At 40.2% G+C, this 25,539-nt stretch overlaps 2 protein-coding genes across 2 annotated transcripts in view; one reads left to right on the plus strand and one right to left on the minus strand.

The window, feature by feature from the left end:
- Positions 1-25,539, minus strand: part of IL1RAPL1 (interleukin 1 receptor accessory protein like 1) — a 1,150,627-nt gene that overhangs the window by 492,431 nt on the left and 632,657 nt on the right. The window contains exon 4 of the mRNA XM_054566585.1: positions 2,192-2,378. Coding sequence (XP_054422560.1) covers positions 2,192-2,378 — 187 coding nt within the window. The remainder of the gene's footprint in view (positions 1-2,191; positions 2,379-25,539) is intronic.
- Positions 21,624-23,877, plus strand: LOC129065023 (transcription factor SPT20 homolog). The gene is made up of 3 exons (XM_054566312.1): positions 21,624-22,870; positions 23,276-23,747; positions 23,863-23,877. Exons 1-3 carry the CDS (start codon positions 21,624-21,626, stop codon positions 23,875-23,877), a joined length of 1,734 nt encoding a protein of 577 aa, XP_054422287.1.

Genomic DNA, 25,539 nt, shown 5'->3' on the forward strand with positions numbered 1-25,539 from the left:
AGAAGTAGTTGAATCTCTTCAGAGTATGTACATTCTATAATCCATGAATTAAGTAGATAATATTTATATGAAAGGTCTTTATAGTTCCATAAATGTCTATTTTCATTGTTCATAGGTCTACCAAAATGTGGTCCTTGAATTAAGGTTTGGATTATAATGACGTTGGCTCAGGACATTTCTATTTTTGCCAGAACAGAAGTCTACTTCCTCTAGCCAGATTTGCAATCAATGGAATGAGGATAAAATAGCTTGAAACTCTTTGATACTATTCAGAGGTAATATTATTTCTAAAAACAATTTATTGCCAAATCAAATTTTTACAGGCCATTATTTTGATTATGTGGCTCAATGCCTTTATATAATTGGGGGACAATTATCCAGTTATTTCGGACCAAAATAATACACTTTATATCCTCACATTAGTTTTTCGAACTGTGAAAATTGCATAAATTGTGCACTGAAGGCATGGAACACATAATCCCCGTCTATGAGAAAATAATCTGAATTGTTACAAGTCTTTTAAGTCTTACGTATATTGCATCTCCACCCATCACTCCACTATCTATGGTCTTTATAGCTTAAGGTCACAATGATAGGGTGATAGTGGAAACATTACTAAAGAACCAATGTGACGCCAGCCATTTACAAATCTGAGTGTTCGAGTGTGTGTGAGTGCACGTTGTTTCTAAGGTTTCAGCAAATTAGCAAACAGCAAAGAAGTTGCATATCTAGAAGTTGAACGTACACAAATTGGCACTAAAAAAGTATTTGCTCGTGGAGACCTTGAGTCAAATGCCCCAAATACCTGTGCCCTTCAAAGCCAACATCAGGACTTGCTCCGAATCTGCCTGAGGAGAGCAGGCAAACCGCAGAGAGAGAAGCAGGATGAGAAATACTGATATGACTTAAAAAGAAAACTCATCTGCACAGAACAGAATTCAGTGGGCCTAATATTTCAGGGCTGTTTAACGTGGTCTAAGATAGGCATTCAAGGAAAAAGTAGAAAAATATTTTAACATTCCCTTGCTGTTCCGAATCCTCCATTGCTTATCATCGAGGATCAGAATTAAGACTCATTAGCCAGAGAATGTATTTGCATAACGCAATGCCCAAGAACACAGACAACAATGTGGGGAAGGGGGGTGGGGGCTTGGTAGAGGGGGACAAAGTGAGGGACCGGGGGCATCTGTAATAGTTTCAGCAATAAAAAAATAAAAACATAAAAATAAGTCTTAGAGAGAGGCATTGCTAATTTTGGCAAAATTCTTTAAAACTTGTTCAAGATTTCTTTCCTGTTTCATTTCTAAGAAGTTTTGAATTCAAGGTTAACCTATCAAGGGGGCTCACGTTCTGAGTACTGACATTAGTGGATCTACTTACTAAGACGTCCGTCCCGCTTCCTAAATTCCTAATCTAGAGAGTTAGACAACGCAAATATTACACTAGGAATCTTTAAACCATGGGTAAAATATTCCTGACAAATGTTCATAGCACCGATACTGTATAGCCTGGAATGCGTTCAATAACAAAAATATCCTTTATGATATAGAAACGAGCTGTAGTAAGTTCAAATCTTGAAATTCAATGAAAGTCAATGACATTAGAAGAGTAGGGTTGGTTTATTCTGTTTAAGTCTGAAGTTTCTTTTGCTTTTTGAAAAAAGTTAATTTATCACTATTATTATAATGCTAGAAATTTTCATCAGATGTTATTTTAAAAATGCATATGCTTGAATATGAAAAGGATTAGAATATGCACAATGATACTTCTATTAAACAGAACATTTCAATAAAACTAATGTACTATTTTATCACAGAATGAAATTAATCCTTTCTCTCCTTGTTTGGGGATGTTTTGCACTGCTTATATGAAGAGCTCTGAAGTGAATTTTTGTTTGAGTTTCTGAAATTATCAATACAGATTATAATAAACTTGAAGGCACTGTAGGTATAAGCTAGATATAAATATAAACATAACAGCTTATTATAATGAACTACCAATACAAATATTAACTGGCATTTATCAAAGCCACTGGTTTGAAAACTTAAAATGACCAGCACAACTTGCTGTAGTATTTCTGGAAAGCAGAGCTGAACTGTATCACACCCATTAAAAATTCCTAACCAACTTGCCCAAGGGTAAGAGTCATATTCATCTATGTAGAAGCAATAAAAGTATTCGCAGTCCATACCTTATACCATAGGATTTCAGGTTCTCTGCTTGGTAGTAAAAAATCTTCTATGTCACGGCATGAAATTTCCTTGCTTTTGCTAAGTTCAGCTTTATCAAAGTACTTCATCTTGGAATTGTAGCAGAGTCCGGTGTCATTTTCCCCCACTGTCAGCGAGATGGATACTTTCATACAGTAAGTGGAGTTTCTGTAAGGAAGCAGAATAAATATGGTAGCCTGAGCCTGGTGTGAACAAAAAGAAAGCACTGCCGAGGCAGTGTGTTGAGAGAGAGAGAGAGAAAGAGAGAGAGAGAGAGAGAGAGAGAGAGAAAGAGAGAGAGAAGCAAAAAATCCCTTGATTAATTAATGTTACAGCATTGTGCCTTATTCTACAGGGCTCTCTGTTGTCACCCAGATAAACAATGCTTGGTTCTGTGAAACGATTTGCTGGAAAATTTTTTTTTATTATATACAGGCTTGGTTTGAAAAAAAAAATGTTCAATAGAAGTTTTGTATGCAGAAAAGTAAAAAGAATAAAGGAAATTTAGGTCAGGAAAATGAGAAGCCTGTGTTTATGCTAAAATTGGCAAATTCAACACAGAAGTAGAAAAATACAACTGACCTATTAAGCATAATGGAAGGATGGAAATAAGGCTGCTCAATTCTTATAGTATTGGTTGCCTTGGTGAGAAGGGCGGTTATCAATGAGTTTGGGCAGAAAATAGCCTTGGATAAAAGCATCGCAAAGTCACTATTTTTACAGACATCCATTTGGGTTGGAGCCCGCAGTCCAGTTTGTCAGATAGGAGAAACATTCTAATGTATTATGTAAGGATAACCCCATCTTGATAGGTTCTACAGAATCATTTCTTTAAATTGGTGTCATTTTACTCCTTGCTGATCTCCCATAACTTAGAGTACACAAGAAGAAAAATCATGTTTGGAGATCTCTTTCAAAGAGTTGGGACCAAAGGAAGTTTTCCAACAAATGGCACCATCTCTGTTTGCTATTTACATCTCTGGACATTCAATGAATGCTGATAATGTGTCAGGCAAGGTACCACACAACAAGAATAAAGAGAAAAAACACCAGATTCAAGGTTTTGTAGAGCACTTCTCATTTGGCAAGTGCCCGGTGACTTAGTTGTGCACTTGGCCATCAACTTCCAGCATTTGAATTTCATTGCTTACTATCTCTGCAACTTTGGGCAACTTATCTAAGGCCTCTGAGCCTCTCAGGTGAGTTGCAGGGACAAACATTGTCTGAGTGCTAAATGTGATACTAAGTAAAAATCTGCTTGGCTGGCCATGGGAGCTCGGAGGCGTTGGTTCCTCTCTGCTCTGCACTGGTACTCAGGAACCACAGCCCCCAAGTCCTTCTCCTTATTCAGCCAAGATGCGTCGATGTTTAAGCAGCAACTTGATTTCGATTCTTCCTTTTTTTAAATGCCAATATGACATGATGAGAATAGCTAGGACATAGCTAGTTGCGGTATAATAAAAAATATATATTTGATCTTTGTCCTAGGTTTCTGACACAGATCTAAAACTCTTAGAATTTCCTGAGTGGCAAGAATGTCTATTGTTATTCATAAGGAGCCCCTTTTGATCACTAATGAGTTTACACTAATAAGCTAACTTCAGAGCCCCTAGATAGTCTCAGGATGTGCCTGGTCATCAGAAAGACCAAGTGATCAGAGGGTTGGATCTTTCAGCCCTGCCCACTGACCTTCTGGTAGGAGAACAGGTGCTGGAGATTAAGCTCTGAAAAACTCTTGAACAAAATGATTTGATGAGCTTCCAGGTTGGTGAGCACATGGCGGGGCCGGGAGGGCAGCACAGCCGGAGACTGCATGGAAGCTCTCTGTCTCTTCCCTCATCCCTTGCCCTACACCTCTCTTCCATTTGGCTGTTCATTTGTATTCATTGAAATGCCCTTTGTAATAAATCACCAGTAGTAAGTAAATTGTTTTTCTTGAGCTCTGTGAGTCATTATAGCAAATGACTAAATCCCAGGAAGGGGTTTTGGGAATCTCTGATTTATAGTGGTCAGGAAGAAGCATAGGTGACAACCTGGACTTGCAAGTGGCATCTGAACTGTAGGGGACAAAATCGTGTGGAACTGAGCCATTAACCTGTAGAAGCTGATACTAACTCCAGATAGACAGTGTTAGAACAAAGCTTAATTGTGACGACATCTAGTCGGTGTTGCATAATTGCTTGGTGAGGGAAAGACCACATGCATCTGGCAACAGAAGTGTCCAGAATAGAAGAGGAACCCCCCAATTTTCCTTTACACTTAAGCATTCAGCTTTATATTGGGAAACAAATTTTCCACAAACTTAGAATTTAAAATTATTGAGAGAAGATTTTTCTTGCTTTGCATAACAGCTAGTCTACAAGTAGATTTAAAATATTTAATAGGTGAAACCATTAATCATTAAATAAAGTCAACCAGTAGCCTGAAAAAAGTCCTGAGAGAATGTTTTAAGGAATCTGCTAGAATGATGAGACATATTTCCTGCCTTCAGCCCCTCACAGTCCAGGAGAAGTGATACACAAGTAAATGGCTGAAATTCAATGCGGTGAGTACTACAAAAACTTACGTACTACCACGGTAGTGTCAAATCAAAAACAAGATTACCTAAATTGTGATACCTGGTTTTCCTAAAGAATAAGTAGGAATCTGGCAATTTTCAGAAAGGCTCGTTCAGGGATTAGTGTGCACAAAGGCTCAAAGGCATGAAACAACTTGGCATGTTTGAGGAATTGCAAATAATTTGGTGTGGCTGGATTAAAAAGCAGTTATAAAGGAACAGCAGGGACTGAGACTGCAGAGGTGAGCAAGAAGCAGCCCGAAAGTCATAAGGCAGTGCAAAGAATCTGGATGTTGTGTTGAAAAATAATGAGGTTTGGTTTTTGAAAAGATTTTTTTCTGACTGGAGTGAGAGGAATGGATTGGACTGGAAGGAGGACTAAATGCAGTGAAACAAATGTGAAATTAACCGCATTCATTCAGCACAAAGATGTCAGCTCCAACAAAGGTGATGCCCATTGAGACAGAGAGGAGGGATCGTGTTCACAATATATTTAAGATACAGATTCAATGCGACAGTGAAGGAGCAAAGGACAGAGAGAGGTATATAACATGAAGAATTTTTCTTAGATGTGTATATGAAAGGTAGAGTCAATCTTTCGGCATGGAAAATATTTAAAAAGAAACAGCTTTGAGAGAAAAGAAAGTGTGTTAAATTTTAGCTTGAGCTTCACACCCAAATGGGGAAAAATCCTCTTTGGGTTTGCCAGCAATATTGCTCATGCATTATTTATTAATTTTCTTCCAATACAGACCAGGGCATGTTCTTCCTAGGTTCATTTTAAGATAATTTTTTTCAGAAAATAATTATCTAAGTTAAGCTATTAACTACCTTGGGACACACTCCAAATGTATCTTAAGAAAATATTCAGGATTTGGAATAATACTGATATTTGGACAACATTTAAAATTCTTAAAGTACAGACTTTTTGAAGACATAAATCAGTGAATTCTAATTTTCAACATTCCACGTTAATCTTTTAAATTAATGAGTCTTAGCTTTTCTTCCTACTCATGGCACAGATTATTGTTTGTGGGTTTTACCACATCTCCTTATATCTAATATCAGGCTTTTTTTTTTTTTTTTCATTACCCAGGTAGCGTGAAGAGCAAGATTTCCCAAGCTCAACTGCAGAGGTTCAGATTTCAGCTCAATCACTCATTACTTTTAAAATTAAGGAAAGTTACTCAACTTCTTAGACTTTTGTTTCCTCATTTGTACAAGGAGAAAATAAAACTAAACACCCCATAGGGAGTTGTGGGAATCGAATGTTATGTGTTAGATCACATAAAGAGGTCAGAACAGGGCCAGGCTCCTGGTGAGTATGCAGGATGTGTTAGATCTTATCAGCACTGCATCCCTTTCCCTACTTCCTTTATATTTCCACTTTGCAGTACACATACATGGTAGTATTTGTTGACAAGGCAGGCTAGATAGACAGTATCTCCATGATGATGCCTTCAGTTCTTTGGTGTTTAATTAGTGTGAATCATAAAAATCCAGAGAAGTCCTTACTTTTTCCCTCTGGGATATCTGATCGGGCTGGACAAGGATGAGTCAAGTTGATGAAACATGGACTCCTCACCCTACCCATCCTCCTGCTCTTCCATAAATGTCATTGACCCTTATCTTTCAGAAAGTGGCTCCAGATGAGCACTTGTAGGTATCTGTAACTTCCCTGCCTCCGATTCCCCAGCCCTGTGAGGGGACTCCTGATTTACAACTGTCTGGTAATGTCTGGAATTCCAGACTCCCTGGGATAGCACTATTTTCAAGTTAATTTCAATGTTTTAATACATGTTTACTGTTTCTGTTCATCAGGAGGTGCTTTTCAAAACTAAAAATAAAGCAACTGCCAATGAACACTACAGTCCTATTTACTCAGAAGAGCTAACAGGAAGCAAGCAACTTCTGACACATTCATAAGCATGCGATCCCCCAGCCCTGAGGGGAATTTCACACTTTCAAAGTACAGAGTGCCATCCGCCATCATCAAATTTGAAGCCTGACAGCTAGGGCTCTGCGGTTGTCGGTAGCCAGGGCAATGCAGTGGAATGAGGAAAATGGCTGGTAAGGAGGGCGCTCCTGCAGGGCTTCAGACAAAACCACTCGTGTGTACGGATTCAGCTTCTGTTGTATGGAACAGAGGAGCTGCGATCTAGGCAACAAGTTAAATCATGACTGTTTCAATGTTTATAAAATGGCTACCAAAGTAGGATATACAGGTATGTGCTGAAAACAGTTCATAACTGAGAGCCGAAAATTTGTTACTAACAACTTTTATGGGACGTAATCACGAAGCAAATGTATGGCAGAAAAATAAAATTAAACTGATTCTTTAAGTACAACCTCTGGAAATCAGAACATTTCATTGAAGCTCTCCACGGGTTTCCTAGCAGTGTGCTTCTTTGAAACAGGGACAGATTCTGAACTGGCATGCATGGGAACTACCAGAGATTTTAAAATTTATTTTTTAAAGAATAATAATGTTACACAACTACAGATGGAGCTGTAGAAATTTGGGTAGTGCAGACAGGAGTTAAGAAAAGAAAATAGGTGTGGGAAGGGAAAGTCTATATATTACATGGTTACCTAATAGAATATAATAAAAACCATGTTATACCATACCTAAAGGTAGCACAGTTTTACTTATTTTGTAATCACACCTCTTATGAATGATAATGCATAACATTCAGTGTCTCTCTCTTACTGTGACAGAATAACCAATAGCACAACTGTTAAATACATCTTCTACAGTGTCACTGAAGAGTTGATCTGTTTATTACATTAATTCTCAGTTTCCCTAGGGGCAATAATAACATTTCCATCATGTTTGAAACTCTTTTACCACTTTTCGAAATGCTCAGAAAGACAGTCTGGGATTTGATCAATTTTTTAAAGGATTAAGTTGCTCTATGTTTCTATGTTTTAAATGGTTTACTCTTATACTCATTGGTCATCTTTCAAGACACATTCTTTTGTGCAGAACTGTTTTGTAAAAATAAAAGAACAGAGTATTTTTGAAGTGTCACAAATTCTTGGGCACTGAAAAGCAGCAAAGAACGATGGTAGATCTGAGAGTTGAGTTACCACAGACCTGAGCAGAACTGAACTGGTCTGAAAGGTAGTTCCTTAACTGTAAATCTGATCATGGTGTTTAATCATTAGTTGTGAAAATAGCATTGGGAACCAAAAATGTCAGAGTTAGATTGTGGGGGGAACATCTTACACTTTGTGAGGCCATAAAGATACTATGATAGTTAATTCTAATCTTCAAGCCTTTCGATATTCCCTAGGTTGAAATTTTGTTCTCTCAGTCTTTATGTTGATGCCTGAAGCTATGCATGTGGCCCCTCAGTTATACGTTATTTTTCTTTCTTTTCCTAATGAATTTTTATTAACTTTTCTTTGTACTCCCCACCCTGAAAATATCATTTAGAATTATTATGTTTTTAAGTTCTATGTCCTTTAATTTTCTCTGCTTCTTCTGGGGTCAGTTTGTACATTCACTAGTATGTTTCTATTGGTCCTCCCTTTCATTTAGTTGCTTTTCCTCAAATATTTGAGGATCTTTTGTTGTCCGTCTATGACTTTGAACGAGAAACTCAGTTGCTCATTTAGTAGCTGAAGTGGGTTTTCTTTCCTTGAATTGCAACATTGATTGCAGGGCTCATATACCTGGGAGCAGCCCACACACTGGGAAGCTACTCTTCTTTATGGCGCCTGGGTGTGGAGCAGGCAGGCAAGTTAGAGTTCCCAGTTGCTAAAATAAGAAGGGCCTTCCTTTGACAGTGGCACCCTTTAGCATTTCTGTCTCCTGACAGGGCTACTTTACTCCTTTAGTTTGGCTGCATTTCTGTCTCAGATCTCTGTGCCTTCCCCAGGAACTCTCTCCCACCTCATGGTGCACCCTTTTCTTTGGAATGTGTCTTGAGAATAGTAGCCTCAGTTTAATGTTGCTTTTCTAATTCAATTCTAGGGCTGCTGTTCTAATTAAATTATTATCCATTTTATTGACTTAGTGCTCTGTGCAGTTCTTGGTATATTTTCACCCTATTTTTAGAGCTTCAGTGGATCCTGTATTTTCTTCTCAGTGTTTTTCCTCATGCACATATTTTGGGTTTCCTCAACTTTTGTCCATTCCAAACCACTAATACATTTCTTCTGGATACTCCTCACCATTTCTGGTCTGCTGATCATGGCTGTTCTTGCTTGCCAGTCTTGATATGACTATGCCTACACACATCCTTTGCAGATTCCATCTGGTGGCTTTATAGATGCAGACTCTCAGTCACTGGGAAAACTCAGTACTTCTAAGACTGAAAAGCACGTCTGGTTTCAAAGATTGCTGGAACTATGGCTCATGTATTGGATTCGCCAACAATGTTGGGATCTCACCCGCTCTAGGGACATCTCAGAGCCACATGCCCTGAAAGAGACTTATGTTATCTTTCCTATACACACTATGCTTATAGCTACTGGCACTAAATGTGAAATTTGTTTGGACTGGGTTTTCTTTCAAAAGAGCTCTGGAGCACCTAGTGATTTAACTTAGGCTGAAATCAACCTGTGAAAAGATTAGAGTGAGACCACTGAGCAAATGATAAGACCTAGAAATTTCACTTTCTTGCCTTCTCATTTAAAATACTTTAAAACGTTTAACTGGTAAACTGAACTTCATCTATGGTCTTCTGCTCACTATACATTCAAAATAATGATTTCCCTCTTTTTTTTGGATGGAAAGTGATTAATGTAATTTTACCATTTTATTTTTTAGCATAATATTTCTGGAACATTGAGGAAGAATAACATTAAGGAGCTCTCCTGTGTGAAGTTCCAGTCCAGTATTTCTGTGGGAATGCGTACTTTCACATTTTACCACTGTGGAATCCAGTGGTGAACCCTTCCAGACCTTCTCTTGAGGGAGAAGAAAAGACAGAGAGAAGAAGGGGGAAAAAACACATCTTTGAAGGAAGACTGAGGCCCAGGATATACGCTTAAGCTCACATGAGATACCAATCATATCTTCAAGGAAGCCGATAGTTGACCTTGTCAAACTTTAGCCTTCTTATTCTTTTGTTTATTTTCTTCATAATAATCACAATTTGCAATTACTTATTTTCACTTATTTTTCTGTCTCCTCTGCTAATATGTATTCTCATAATATGTAAAATAAACAAGTTAGCTGTATACTGTTTGGATTAAGAGGCACATTTTCTAAGTGAATTCATGTAACATAAAATTAACCATTTAAAAGTGTACAAAATAAGTGTCATTTGGTACATTCATAATGGTACACAACCATCACCTGTATCTACTTCTAAGGCATTTTCATCATTCCAAAAGGAAATTCATATCCATTAGCAATCAATCCCTATTTTCCCATCCCTGCAGCCCTGGACAACCACCAATCTGCTTCTGTCTTCATGGATTTGCTTATTCAGAATATTTCATATAAAAGGAATCATATAACATGTGAACTGTTGCGTCTGGCTCCTTTTACTTAGCATCATCCGTTCAAGGTTTATCTATGTTGGAGTGGGCATCACTCCTTCTCTTGGCTGAATAACAGTGCATTGAAGGGCTATACATATTTATTTGATTCGCATATAAATTGATGGGCATTTGTTTCCATATTATTCTATTGAGAATAATGCTTCCATGAATATTCATGTACAAGTACTTGTTTGCATACCTAATTTGGGATTATACCCTAAGAATCCCAAAATACGAATTCAAAAGAACCTATGCACCCTAATGTTCATAGCAGCACAATTTACAATAGCCAAGTGCTGGAAGCAACCTAAGTGCCCATCAGTAAATGAGTGGATCAAAAAACTATGGTACATTTACACAAAGGAATACTATGCAGCAGAAAGAAAGAAGGAACTCCTACCCTTCACAGCAGCATGGATGGAACTGGAGAGCATTATGCTAAGTGATATAAGCCAGGCGGTGAAAGACAAATACCATATGATCTCACCTATAAGTGGAACCTAATCAACTAAACAAACAAGCAAGGAAAAATGTAACCAGGAACATTGAAAGAAAAAAGAAACCAACAGTAACAAGAAGGAAGGGGGTAATGGGGAAAAGAAGGGGAAGGGTCTAAACAAGGAACACGTATAAAGGACCCATGGACAAAGCCGAAGTGGGGAAGGATTGAGGGTGGGAGGTGGGGGTGGGTGGGGCAGGGGAAAGTGGTGGCAGGAAAATGGAGACAAATGTATTTGAACAATAAAACAAAATTTAAAAACACTAAATAAATAAAGGAAAATTGGAGAACAGTGAAAAAAATAAGAACAGTATAGGAAATGGAAAAGCCAAAAAACTTATATGCATGACCCCTGGACATGAACTACGGCAGGGGGGCACAGATACTGGTGGGATCGGAGGGCAGGGAGAAAATGGACAAAGGGGAGAAAAAAGAGGGACAACTGTAACAGCATAATCAACAAAATATACTTTAAAAATATGTTTTAAATTCTTTATCTCCTTAGGGGCACTCTAGTTTCTGCTGGCACATGGAGAATAATCCATTATAGGAATTTCTTCATTGTGATGGCCTACTGAGACTAAGGGCTTAAATGATCTAATGATTTTCATAAGTGCCTAGAATGGTGCCAGTCATAGAGCAGACACACTCCATAGATGTTTGTTCAATGTGTGAATGAACTATGTGTTAATGGCTACATAGTTCTGAATATATCTTTTTTGCTAATCCCTCTAAACAGCTCTCACCTACATGCACCATAGTACTTTTTTACCCCCTTTTGTTACAAGCTTCTTCGACACAGCACACAGTTCCTGACAGTGGACGTGTCTTCCGGGCTACGAAAAAAATTACAACACACCTATGAAGATTCTCTGGTCCTGAACAGCCACCTGCAATCCCTTGATTACCTCCTTCTTCCACCCTGTATACAATAGATCCTCTTCAAATGGTAGCTGACCTTCTTGATTTGAAAGATAAGGGAAAGAAGGACAAACGAGTGGGCCAAGTCTGGGTCAGGGGCAAATCACTTTTTCTCTCTAAGCATCACAAAGGCAGCTTTTTCTAAAGTGATTGTAATAGTTCTGGTACTGTTAAATCAGGCTCCTGGAATGGTGTGGACAAAAGGTGAGCTAGGATTCAGAAACTCAACTAATCCTACACCCCGCCCTCTTGTTTTCAAATGCAAATTCGAGGGAAACTTCCAAAGGAGAAAAACAAAAACTGTAATGCTCTTGAAAGAAGACAGAGAACTACCAAAGCTCACTGAAATTATGCCAATTCACAAATAGGTTTTTTTAGAGTCAGATTAATTTTTTTGAAAAATCAAAAAACATGACCTATTCCCCGCTGCATGTAAACCAGATGTGGACAATATTTGTGAACAACCCACATAATCAGTGGTTTTTTCCTACTAACAACTTTTAAATGTCACAATGGCATGTGTTTTATTCAGATGTACTCTGCAGGTCAATATTTCTTGGTAATAGCTTTGCTCTCCACTTAAAATATGCAAGTAATATATAAAATTAACTCTGAACATAGTAAATAACCTTAATGATAAAGGGCATTTACATCATATTCTTAATTGCAAGTATCAGACAAAAATTAAATGTATTCCATAAAACTGACAGAAGTAAATATTTCCAAACCCTGGAGACTAGTGTAGTTTTAAAGACATGATGTTAATGTTCCCAGACAGAGTTTCATGTAAACAGTAACCTCTTTGAAACTAGCAGATTTAGAAAGTGGCTCAATTTTTGCAGACAGAAAAGATGGAGCAGTGTCTGTTTCTGGAAAAACTATTACTCTCCCAAGAAAGGTTTGGGGGAGTAGAAATAAAAGCCAAAATTGCTCCTTAAAGAAGAAACTGCAGTCACCTGTTGACAAGTTTTTAGTACCAGGTTAGAGCTCTAATTTTTAAGGTAACATGAAACATCTTGATTGCTTTTCCCACAACTTTCTAATGTCACACTTTTTAGTACTTTCACTTCCTTTTTTCCTGTTATGGTTTGAGATAGTTTCATTCTATGTAAATTCAGCAATATTGTCTCTGAACCTTCTCAGAGCAAAGGTATTCCATTTCATAAAAAACTAAACAAACAAACAAAAACAACAACAAACCATTAAGCCAAGCAGGGAATGTTCAATATAATACACGAATGAATATGTAACTATTATTTATTAAAGGAGTGAATTAATGATCACTTATTGAGCACGTAAAATTCATTCATTCTGTCAATACATATTGACTGAGCAAAGACTATGTGCCTGGTCCAGTTGGGGATGAAGCAGTGAATAAGCAACATACTTGCTTTGATGGACCTTATGTTTCACTGAGATGAAATGGTGAAGGGAAGAACATTGTGCAAAAAGCTTTATACAATAATACTTCAAATCCATTAGGATAGCTATTAATAAAAAATGGAAAACAGCAAATTTTGGTGAGGATGTGGAGAAATTGGAGCCTTTGTACATTGCTGGTAGGCATGCAAAATGCTCTAGCCATCTGCTGTGAAAAACCATGCTGATGGACCCTCAAAATGTAAACATAGAATTACCATGTGATCCAAGAATTCTATTCCCAAGTATATACCTAAACAAAATTGAAAGCAAGGACTTAAAGCATTACTTATAAGAGCCAAAAGGTGCAAACAACTCAAATGTCCGTCAAGAGCTAAAAGGATGAACAAAATGTGGTATAAAAGTGGTATTGCATATATGGGATATTATTTGGCCTTTAAAAGAAATAAATTCTGATACATGCTACAACATGGATAAAGCTTGAAAACATTATGATAAGTGAAATAAGACACAAAAGGACAAATACTGTATGACTCCACTTAAATTAGGTACCTAGAATAAGTAAATTTATAGAGATAAAAGTAAAACAGCGGTTACTCTGAGCTGCGGAGGAGGAAGGAAGAGGAGTTATGGTTTGAAGGGTATGGAGTTTCCGTTTGGGATGATGAAAACTTCCCGGTTATAGATGGTCGTCATGACTGTGCAACACTGTGATTGTACTTAATGCCATTAAATTGTACAATTTAAAATGGTTAAAACAGTCAATTTTATGTTGCGTACATTTTATCACAATTAAAAAACATTAAATTGTATCCTTTATATGAGTGAATTATACAATCTGTAAATTATATCTGAGTAAAGCTACTATTTCCAAAAAGCTCATATGCATTATTTCATTAAATCTCCCTCTACGTAATCTCATTTAACCCTCTCGCTCATTTTAAATACCCTCTCTCTGTTTTATTTCTTTTATTCGTATCGCTAGCTCTAAACTCTCTCTGAAGTTTAGGTTTCTATATCCAGTTGCTTATTTATCACACCTATTAGAAATATTAAAAAATTACTTCTGACTTAATGTGACCCACAAATAAACTTTTATTTTTACCTTCAAATCTATTCTCACACTTGGCTCCCCTACCTCACTGATACCCACACCATTCACCTAGTTTCTCAAGCAAAATGGTTAGAATTATTTTCAGACATTATAGTCTTACACCAACAGAAAAGGCATGAAGCGAGTGAGGGGGTTCCAAAAACTCAATATTGAGTTAAATATTTTTTGAATGCAACATATAGAAAATCAAGTTAATAGCAAAAATCAATGAGAAAAATAAACATTTATAATTTTTGGTATACTACACTGTTTTGTATTTGTCCTATCATCACGAATTGATAGTTCTTGACTTTATATCTTTTCTTTAAGGTGTAAGTACCATGGGAGATGGTGTCTTCTCTGCCTTATTCACCCCTTTATTCCATAAATACATTCTCTAATTTCTAGGCTCTCCTGCCAACTGACTTTGAGGTTGGATGTCTTCTAAGAGAGGATCATGCTGTAAACACACTTTGTCATGAAAACACTGTACCATAACGTTTTATTGCTGTTACATTGCATTATCTGCAGTGATGGTTTCACTCCTTAGATTGGCAACCACCCTGCATCTCTTGAACCTTCACAGTTATGCCCAATGCTTCACATACTCTTCATTATTCATCATATTTCACTACTGTCTAAATATGGAATTTGTATCCAGGTCACCACTTTTTAAAAGTTTCATCTCCTTTAGGTCTAGAACAGCCTTTCTGGAAGGGAAGTCCCATATATGTGAAAGTCAGTTTCACATATATGTGAAATTTGTCTCACATTACTGCCAGAGAGAGCTGCAGTTGATGTGAGGCTTAATGTGGAAGGCATCCCTTCATGTAGCAGTGGGAAGAAAAATAAACAAACACCATGAGTGAGTGCTTGTCTGTTATCAGCTCTGTTCTCTTTTCTTAATTTTAGATGGGCCAATCATCTAGGGGGTTCTAAAACCACGTAGTTAGCCATGGCTGGTGTGGCTCAGTGGATTGAGCACTGACCTGCAAACCAAAGGGTCGTCAATTCGATTCCCAGTAAGGGCACATGCCTGTGTTGTGGGCTAGGTCCCCAGTTTGGGGTGTGTGAAAAGCAATCACACATTGATGTTCCCCTCCCTCTTTCTCCCTCCCTTCCCCTCTCTCTAAAAATGAAAAAAAATCTTAAAAAAATCAAGGTGCATAGTTAAATATTTGTGGATGTCCATAGATGTATACATGGAACAGACATTTTGAAATTCAGTAGTTTCAGAAGAAGGGACCATATGCAAAACTATATGAAATCCCTAGCCAGAGGGGAGGTAGAATAATTACATAGGAGATTTTGCAACAGACAGCTGTCAAAGCTATTTTCCTATCAATATTATAAGATTATTTCTCATGTTCTTCTCAAATGAAGCCACTATTTAAAAGAATTGAAAAGTGGCCTTATTGTACACATGATTTCCAGTTACAATATGTGCTTTTTCCTTAAAAGTCCATTATGATAATAGCATGGGAAAAAAAAAAGGAGAACTCTTATAGAATAGGGGAGTTCAACTCCATTATATTCAGGCTTATTAACCCAGATGCAGGTTTGCAGGCTTTTCCCAATTATCCTCATAGACATGTGAAAAATATCATAATGATTAACTGGACATCTTTTCCATGACTGCTTTTTTAAAGCTACAATTTATGCAGCAGCACTATAATCATTTCCACTCTCAAAACCCTTCTGTTCACTAGTTTATAAAATCCAACTGCAATTGACTACCTTGGTGGCTAATTTGTAAAAGCTATTACACTGCTTCTGGATTCTACTTTAATTTTACTAATATGGATTTATTTGGGCTCCAAATTATAAAAAGCATCACTGCATAATTTCACTTTGTAGTTACTGATGTCATTATTGATCACTTATTATGTCTATAATGTGTAAAGAACGTAACATGCATAGGCCATTAATTTCTGTGGCTTTGAGCATGTTCACTTCTTATTTGTCAAATAAAAGTCTTCATGAAGGCCTGCGTGCTTTCCTAAAATTTCAAAATAAAGTATTGATAATATCATTACACTTGTTAAATTTATCTGATCCATTAGTGCATTACTGAGAGAGTTTGCAGAGACATTGTGTGTTTGCATGCACGCGTGTGCCCACTCTGTCTGCCAGTAATTTACCTCTATCCCTTCACTCATACAAATCTTTCAGTGGTAGTATAAACTGCTCTCCTCACGTTCTCAACATACACTCATCCTTTTCTCTACTGTGGTCTGAATTTTCTCACCGATATTTCTCAACAAATGTTGTTATTAGTGTTATCAATAATCCCTGGATTTCAATCGCTACCTGGCTTCAGCACAGTATGACATTTAATGTTATTTATGTCCATTCATGCTGATATTTTACTAGAGGGGCTCTTCTTGATTTTCCTTTTGTGCCTCTGTTCATTCTTTCCTTTTCTGCTACATGCTAGAATTTCGCTAAATTTTTGTCCTTGCTCTTCATTTTCTCTTGAGTGCTCTTATGCTACCAAGTGATACTCAAAATGAGTATTGCTGCTCCCACTGATAGATAACAGTTGTGTGCTGGCAGCATACAAAACAACAGAGTAAATGTTGTACTTTTGAGAAAAAAATTAAAAAGTGAGTATATTTTTAATAAGTACGTGCCAATGGTGGAATATTCCACAGATGAGCCCCAGCCACCCTGAGGCCAAATTGGGGGGCAAATCCTATTCCAGGCTCTTTGCTATCCATAGAAATTGGACCAGCTGACAATAATTTTGAGTATCTGTTTTCCCATACTATTAGCTAACATGATAAGCCATGAAGTGTTTCCAACTTTGACAACCTAGTAGGTAAAAATATGGTCTTTGACTTTGGCCTTAACATGAAATTCTGTTTTTTGTGAGGCTGAGTATCTTTCTGTATACTTAAATGGTATTTGTACTCTTTCTTTTGTGAACTATTTTGATCCTTTATTTCGTCCTGGGTTCATGACCTAATTTTTATTAATTTGTAGAAAATATTGAGGCCATTGGAAAAAAAATACAATACAACACAATAGAGAAAAAGGAAAATTTTGAGGCCAAATTCAGAGATGGGATATACTGAGAAATGATTTGGTACAAGTAGACCAGAGCAATGGTTATTGGGGAATGAGAGGAAAGGACCATAGAAAATGTAATGGTGGTCATTCCTGCACAGAAACAATAAGGCATCTTTGAAAGGAAACATGTTTTTGAAGAAAATGATCAAGAGAGAAAGAGGAATTGACTAAATATAAAAAGTTCTAATGAATCAAAGAATGAGATGAAATGAGACATTGGGGAAAAAAATGCACCACTTGTTTAAAATACCCAAGTGAGCTATGCAATCCCTCTCCTCTATTCACCTCAAAATATCTTCTATTGCTAGTTTGGGGGATAAAAAGCCAAAAATACAGCAATCAATTCAACCAATAAAACCACTGTTAAACTCATCCGCATGTGTCCAAATCCATACTTGCACAAAGTAGAGGAACATTTTAACTTGGCACTCCAGCAGAAATTTGATACTTAAGCAATTTCATAACCAGAAGAACACTATGAATCATTTTACTTTTTTAAAGACCCTCCAAATAGAAAAGGACAAACCACAGGGAAATGTGAAACAGGAGCTAGTCAAACTCAGGAAACACAGGAGCAAATGAGATACACATTTCAAGGTGGCGTGGTAGGCAGAATTTCTAAAATGTCCAGCCCCCAAACAATCCACTCTAATTCCCAGAATGTGAATATGAATCACCACTCCTGTAATTAAGGTATGTTAAGTGGCAACATGACTTAAAATAGGGAGGGTTATCCTGGATTATTTGGGTGTGCCCAGAGTTTTCTCCAGCCTGAGGCAGAAGAAGAAGTCAGAAACACTTGAATCATGTGATCCACTGGCTTGAGGATGGAAGGAGACACTTGTCAAAGAACTGTGAGCAACTTTTAGGAGCTGACAACCAGCAAGAAAATGGGAACCTGGCTCTTATAACCACAGGAATCTGAAATTGGCCAACTATGATACTTGAATAAGCTTGTAGGTGGAGTCTTCCCCAAGTGCTCCAGTTAAGAGCCTGGGCCAGCCAACCCTGGCCTTTGACTTGTGAGACCTTAAGCTGAGCCTGCCCTGTGTTCTGACCTACAGAGCTGTGAACAAAATGGGACTTGTTTTATGCCACTGACTTTGTGGTAATTTGTTACGGCAGCAATACAATACTAATAGAGTTCCCCATGGAACTCTATTGTATAGGGTCATAAAGGATAGAATAGAAAAGAGACAAGAAAAAGGTTCAGAAAGAACATAATAGAAAAGACAGGAAGAGGTTATCCAATATACTTATAACTGATTTCCCTGAAGGAGAAAAAAGAAGGCAAATCAAAGGAACAGAAGAAATATTTTAAGATTACAAATTAAAAAAAAACAAACTTTGTTGAAATACAATCTCCAAATTTACATATCACAAGGACCCCATCATGTACCTGGAAAAACTGAGAAAGAGTGATCAATTCCAAAACATATCTTAGTAAAGCTATTTCATTTTTTAAAGAAAATGTCCTCTGAACCTCCAGAAGAAAATGGACAAGTTTTTATATAGAAAACACAAAATGCAACAACAGCAGAGCAAAATTTTCAAAAAGCTAAAGAAAAGAATAGAGTGTGAGCCAAGATTTTATAACCAGAAATGTTTTGTAAAAAAAAAAAAAATTCTCAGGAAATATTGTACATATGAACCCCTTCCTATAAATAGAGACTTTTACAATGAAAAGATAAAGAATGATTTGGAGAAATTTTGGTAGTGACATACATATTTGAAGATCTGGTACTAAAATAAAGGCAGCGTTAACGTTCAAGGACTAATGAATGAAAGTTTTTGCTGTGATGAAGTAGCAATGACACAACTGAAAAATGCAAAGAGAAAGGAGATAGAAATATAGAGCAACTTGATTCATTAACACATAGGTGGAAATTGAAATATTATTTAAAGCGGACATAAAAGTAAAAAACCAAGTAAGAAAAAAAAAGAGGGCTAGAAGTGATAATAGAAAGGTATCAGTATAAACTTAACTTGTGGGAACCAAGAAAATGAACACAAAATATAACATAAAATAGCATGATATAACTGTAAAATCTTTTTACATTAAGGATATAGTTCTTTTTTAAGTATATTGCAACTACTGTCTCCCAATTTATCATTTAATTTTATTTTGATTGTTTGCCATGAAGCTTGTTTTATTTATTTGTAATAATTATGTCAATCTTTCATTTTATACCTTCTAGATTTTGTGTCTTTTACAAAGACCTCCTCCACTCTGCAATTATAGATATATATATTTATTTAAATTCTCCAATATTTTCTTCTAGCACTTCCATAGTTTCATGATTGACCCATTTAGTTAGGGAGCTGGAGAGATTGAGCAAAAAAGAGAAAACACTCATAGATACAGACAAAAGTGTGGTGACTGCCAAAGGGGGAGGGGTGTGGGAGGAGGTAGAAGAAGGTATAGAGAGGGTAAATAGTGATGGTGTTGTGGAATCGTGCAACTGAAGCCTGTGCAATTTTGTTAACCAGTGTCACCGTAAATAATTTCAATAAAAAAGAATAAAATAAAAAGTGGTAATAGACAAAAGCTTTTTCTTTCAAACAGGTTTTGTTAGCATCATTAGTGAGTGAAAACTTCATCTTTTCTTCACCAACATGTGATGTACCTCTTATTGTATAACAAACTCCTGTATGTTCTGGGAATTACTTCTTAGATCTCAAACTGTTCAATATATAGATCTCTTGTGTACCAGTAACACACTACAGTATAATACAATATTTGGTAAGGCAAGTCTCCTGCTATTAATTATGATTTAAAACAACTTCTTCACTATTCTTGGGTGTTTACATTTCTTTGTAAACTTTAGAACTACATTGGTTCTGACAGGGCATATTCATGAGTGATCAGTTTTGTTTTGAAATAATTTAATGCATTACATTATTATTTTTAATATGTAATCTTTATTATATTTTCCCATTACCATTTAGTCCCCTTATACCCCCTCCCCCCAGCAATCACCACCCTGTTGTCCATGTCCATGAGTCCTTTTTCTTTTTTGCTCAACCCCTCCACCCCCAAACCTCTCCCACCACTGTCTGTCATCTGCTCTCCATCTATGAGTCTTTGCATTACTTTAAAAAACCATACAATTTGCATATTATCTTAAGAGCATAACCAGTGGGGCACCTGCCACTAAATTCAGTATCGAAGTTTCCAAGTGCTCCTCTTCTTTAAGTGTATGTTCTTAGAAAACTGTAAAGACATCAGGCTTTAGAGTGAAAGGCTAAATTTGTACACCGCCTCAACTGCTTATTGTTTTATAACCTTGAGCCATTACTTAAGTTGGTTCAACGTCAGCTTCTTCTTTTGAAAAATGAAGTTAAAAAATGGCTGCCTTGTAAAATTCCCGAAACATTAGGTAAATTGTATTTTGAATAACTATGAAATATGCCAGATGGTTGGTGGGAACTCTCCGGAAAATAATTTCCAATAGATGTTGAGAACATCCTCATCTATAGTTCCATCCAAATTTCTCTCCTAACTGCAGAATTGTCATAGCTTGATCCTTTTTATTGCTCTGATAAATTTGTATCCATCCGCAACTACCATCTTTGGGAATAATTTTTATTTCCCCTTGTTTAGCACTTTCTCTTTTGTCACTCTGCTCCAAAAGTTTCCAAATTGTGATTATCTGTTATTTGTTTGCCTCCTCAAGGAAACTAGACTCCTCTTTGACGAGTCACTTGTCACTGGTCCTCCTGTCTGAATTCCTATCGTATTACGTCTCATAATTCATTCTCAAACTAAGCTGTTGATTAAACATACATACATTTTTTATGGGAAGGAGGAGAGTACATAGGACATATATATTTTGTACTTTTTCTATTCTTTGCACTTTGTTTAACAACAACAAAAACGGGTGGGGAGGAAGGGGACACTGCATCAGCCCCCAGAATTGATTTTCATCGTTATTTTGTAAAACTGCCTGAACTAGACATGGATGCCTGGCCGAATTGCGGATAGGAAGTACAGGCGCTAGAACAGGAAGTGCTGACCAATAAACAGCCATTCACCGAGGGGGCGGAACGTCCGCATGCGCAGAGAAAGTTGCGTGACTTGAGAACTCCCCCCCACCCTGCCCGTGGCCTTCCGGCTGAGCTAGTGGTAACGGAAGCGAGGCGAGACCTAGACGTGAGGCGGGGCCTAACCGAGAGCTCAGCGCTCGTACAGATAAAGGTATTTTCGGAAACTCGCAAGAATTTTGTGTAGCTCTCTCTTGGGGCAGGTTTTTTGGTGTCCTTATTGAAGTTAGACTGGTAGCCCGCTGTGCAGTTAGGATGTTTTACATAACTATATATCGACTGTGGAGTATTCGCCCCGTCCATCAGCGCACTTACGTTTTCTCTTCTTTTAGGGCCCCGTTTTATGCCACAATGCAAAAAGATTTAGAAGAAGCTGTGGATAGTGCGGATAGTGTCATTGAAAGTGCGCGGCAGAGGCCTCCTAAAAGTGAAGACCCACCTGGTGGGGAAAAATCTCTCCATGACAAACTGTATGACCTATATGTTGAGGAATGTGGAAAAGAGCCCGAGGTTACGGAGGAATTAATAAGCAATGTGCACTTGTTAGAAAAGCTTCTTCAGAGGGAGGACTTGCCCCGTTTGGTGGTCAACCTGTACCCAGGGAAGGAGGGCTATTCGCTGATGCTCAAGGGTCCAAGTAAACCATATTCAGAGACCATTCGACTGCCTTACGAAGAAAGGACATTTCTTGAATACCTGGATGCAGAAGAATTGCCTCCTGCATTGGTGGATCTTCTGGAAAAGTCCGAGCTGAACATTTTTCACCGTGGGTGCGTCATAGCAGAGGTGCGGGACTATAGGCAGTGCGGTGGTGCGGAGCCCCCTGCCTACCAAAGCAGGCATGTCCTCCTGCGGCCGACGATGCAGACGTTAGCCTGCGACGTGCAGTCCATAGCCAGCAATCACCCGGAATGGAGCCAGGAAGACAAACTTTTACTTGAGAGCGAGCTGATCCTAGCCACCGCTGAACCCCTGTGCCTTGATCCTTCTGTCTCAGTCGCCTGCACTGAAAACAGGCTGCTCTACAACCAGAAGAAGATGAACACTCCCACGATGAGAAGGAGCTTCAAGAGGTATTCCACAGCCTCCCTGAATCAGCAGCAGGAGCTGTCTTCTAGTCCGGCGCCTCACAAAAAAAGCAAAGAAAGTCAAGCAGCTCAGCAGGATGACCTCAACATTTCCAAAGCAGGAAAATGTGTGGATACGTGGAAACAGAGGCCCTGTGACTTGGCAGTCCCTTCTGAGGTGGATGTAGAGAAATATGCTACAGTGGAGAGGTCTGTCAAATACGATGAGTCACCACTAACAGTCTGGCCAGCCTACCAGGTAAAAGATGATAGTTCTCCATTTGGATGTGAAGCTGGTGATCAGTCCCAGAGAACAAAGCCGACCTTCATGCGGTCTTTTGGTGATCCACTTATCTCTGGAGAAAGAAGTTCACCTAAAAAAGCCACAGGCGGGAAACAGATGTCTCCCCACCAGTCCTCCACAGATGACCTTTCCTATAGTTTCCTGCCTGAGTCAAGCCTTGACACTGGCGAAGTGGAGAGTCTGTTTGAGGAATTGGTGCCCGTGAGCGCTGAATGTACCTTTGAGGTGTCAGCAGGCTCCAGCAGCTCAGCCCCTCTCAGCCAGCGATTAAGTGGCTTAGCCCCTCTCAGCCAAGGCTCCAGTGACTCAGCCCCTCTCAGCCAGGGATCCAGTGGCTTGGCTCCTCTCAGCCAGGGCTCCAGTGACTCAGCCCCTCTTAGCCAGGGCTCCAGGGGCTTAGCGCCTCTCATCCAGGGCTTCAGTGACTCAGCCCCTCTCAGCCAGGGCTCCAGTGACTCAGCCCCTCTCAGCCAGGTCTCCAGTGACTCAGCCCCTCTCAGCCAGGGATTAAGTGGATTTGCCCCTCTCAGCCAGAGCTCCAGTAACTCAGCCCCTCTCAGCCAGGACTCCAGTGACTCAGCCCCTCTCAGCCAGGGATTAAGTGGTTTAGCCCCTCTCAGCCAGGGCTCCAGTGACTCAGTCCCTCTCAGCCAGGGCTCCAGCTGTTCAGCCCCTCTCAGCCAGCTTTCTCCGGAAAAAGAAGCAGGACAGCCTCTGGCCATGTCAGCATCAGTGCTGGGGGAGGGAGTCCAGCGCACCCCTCCACCCATCAGCCTTCTCTCCAGCTCAGAAAACAGTTCCTTAGGTAATACCAGTTTGACTTTCCAGCAGGCAAGCAGCTTTCATAAGTTGACATCTCATGCCCCTGCTCTGAAGCCACTGAGTCTTCCTCAGAAACCCTTTTTGGAGGTGAAGTGTGTTAGCACACTTCCTGCAGCCACCCTGTCCATTGCCAGCTCATCAGAGACAACCCTGGCCAGCCAGTTCAAGGCCGACTCTGTTGGTCCCACCATCATCAGAGTGGCAGGCCCTGTTCCTGCAGCCCAGACTGTGCTGAGAGGTGCCAACCCTGCGAAGGGCTCTACTGCTAGGGCCAGGGCTCCTGTACCAATCAAGCCCAAAATCACATGCTCAGAAAGCCAACAGCTACCAAATATACGGCCTGAAGCACCACAGGCTCCTTCACAAGGTATTCAACTTATTTTTAAAAATGTTTCAGATCTCAGGCCCGTAACTCTATTCCAGCTTCCACCAGGTACACTCATTTTCAACACCCAGCAACAGCCACAGCAGCAGCCTCGTCTGCAGCCACGGCATCAGCCTCGTCTGCAGCCACGGCAGGCGCCACAGCAGCCTCAGCAGCATCCTCAACAGCAGCCACTGCAGCAGCCTCAGCCGCAACCATGGCAGCCGCCGCAGCAGCCTCAGCCCCAACCATGGCAGCAGCCGCAGCAGCCTCAGCCGCAACCATGGCAGCAGCCGCAGCAGCCTCTGCAGCAACCATGGCAGCAGCTGCAGCAGCCCCTGCAGCAACCATGGCAGCAGCCGCAGAAGCAGCCGCAGCAGCCTCAGCCGCAACCATGGCAGCAGCTGCAGCAGCCTCAGCTGCAACCATGGCAACAGCCGCAGCAGCCACAGCAGCAGCCACAACAGCAGCCACAACAACCTCAGCAGCAACCATGGCAGCAGCCACAAAAACCTCAGCAGGAACCATGGCAGCAGCCACAGCAGCCTCTGCAGCAACCATGGAGGCAGCCACAGCAGCTTCTGCAGCAACCATGGCAGCAGCTACAGCAGCAACCATGGCAGCAGCCACAACAGCCTCTGCAGCAACCGTGGAGGCAGCCACAACAGCCTCTCCAGAAACCATGGCAGCAGCCACAGCAGCCTCAGCAGCCATGGCAGCAGCCATGGCAGCAGCCACAGCAGGCTCAGCAGCAGCCTCAACAACAGCCCCTGCAGCAGCCTCAGGAGCAGCCTTGGCAGCAGCCACAGCAGCCTCAGCAGCAACCATGGCAGCAGCCACAGCAGCAGCCTCAACAGCAGTCACAGCAGCCTCAGCAGCAGCCACAAAAACCTCGGCAGCAACCATGGCAGCCTCAGCAGCAGCCTCAGCAGCAGCCACAGCAGCAGGCACAGAAGCAGCTTCAGCAGCCATGGCACCAGCCACATCAGCAGCCACGGCAGCAGCCACAGCAGCAACCATGGCAGCAGCCACAGCAGCCTCAGCAGCAGCCACAGCAGCCTCAGCAGCAGCCTTGGCAGCAGCCACAAAAGCCTCAGCAGCAACCACGTAAGCAGCCACAGCAGCCTCAGCGGCAACCATGGCAGCAACAACAGCAGCCTCAGCAGCAGCCACGGCAGCCACGGCAGCAGCCACAGCAGCCTCAGCAGCAACCATGGCAGCAGCCACAACAGCCCGAGCAGCAGCCTCAGCAGCAGCCACAGCAGCCATGGCAGCAGCCATATCAGCAGCCACAGCAGCCTCGGCAGCAACCATGGCAGCAGCAGCAGCAGCCTCTGCAGCAACCATGGCAGCAGCCATGGCAGCAGCCTCAGCAGCCATGGCAACAGCCACGTCAGCAGTTACAGCAGCCTCAGCAGCAACCATGGCAGAAGCCACAGCAGCCTCAACAGCAATCTCTGCAGCCTCAGCAACAACCACAGCAGCCTCGACAGCAACTATGGCAGCAGCCACAACAGCCTCAGCAGCAGCCTCGGCAGCAGCCACAGCAGCAGCCACAGCAGCAGCCACGGCAGCAGCCACAGCAACAACCTCAGCAGCCATGGCAGCAGCCTCATCAGCAGCCACAGCAGCCTCATCAGCAACCATGGCAGCAGCCACAGCAGCCTCAGCAGCAGCCTCAACAGCAGCCACAGCAGCCTCAGCAGCAGC

This window comes from Pteronotus mesoamericanus, unplaced genomic scaffold, assembly GCF_021234165.1.
Source record: "Pteronotus mesoamericanus isolate MK-2021 breed Mesoamerican mustached bat unplaced genomic scaffold, CSHL_Meso_final contig_173, whole genome shotgun sequence".
Taxonomy (NCBI): Eukaryota; Metazoa; Chordata; class Mammalia; order Chiroptera; family Mormoopidae; genus Pteronotus; species Pteronotus mesoamericanus.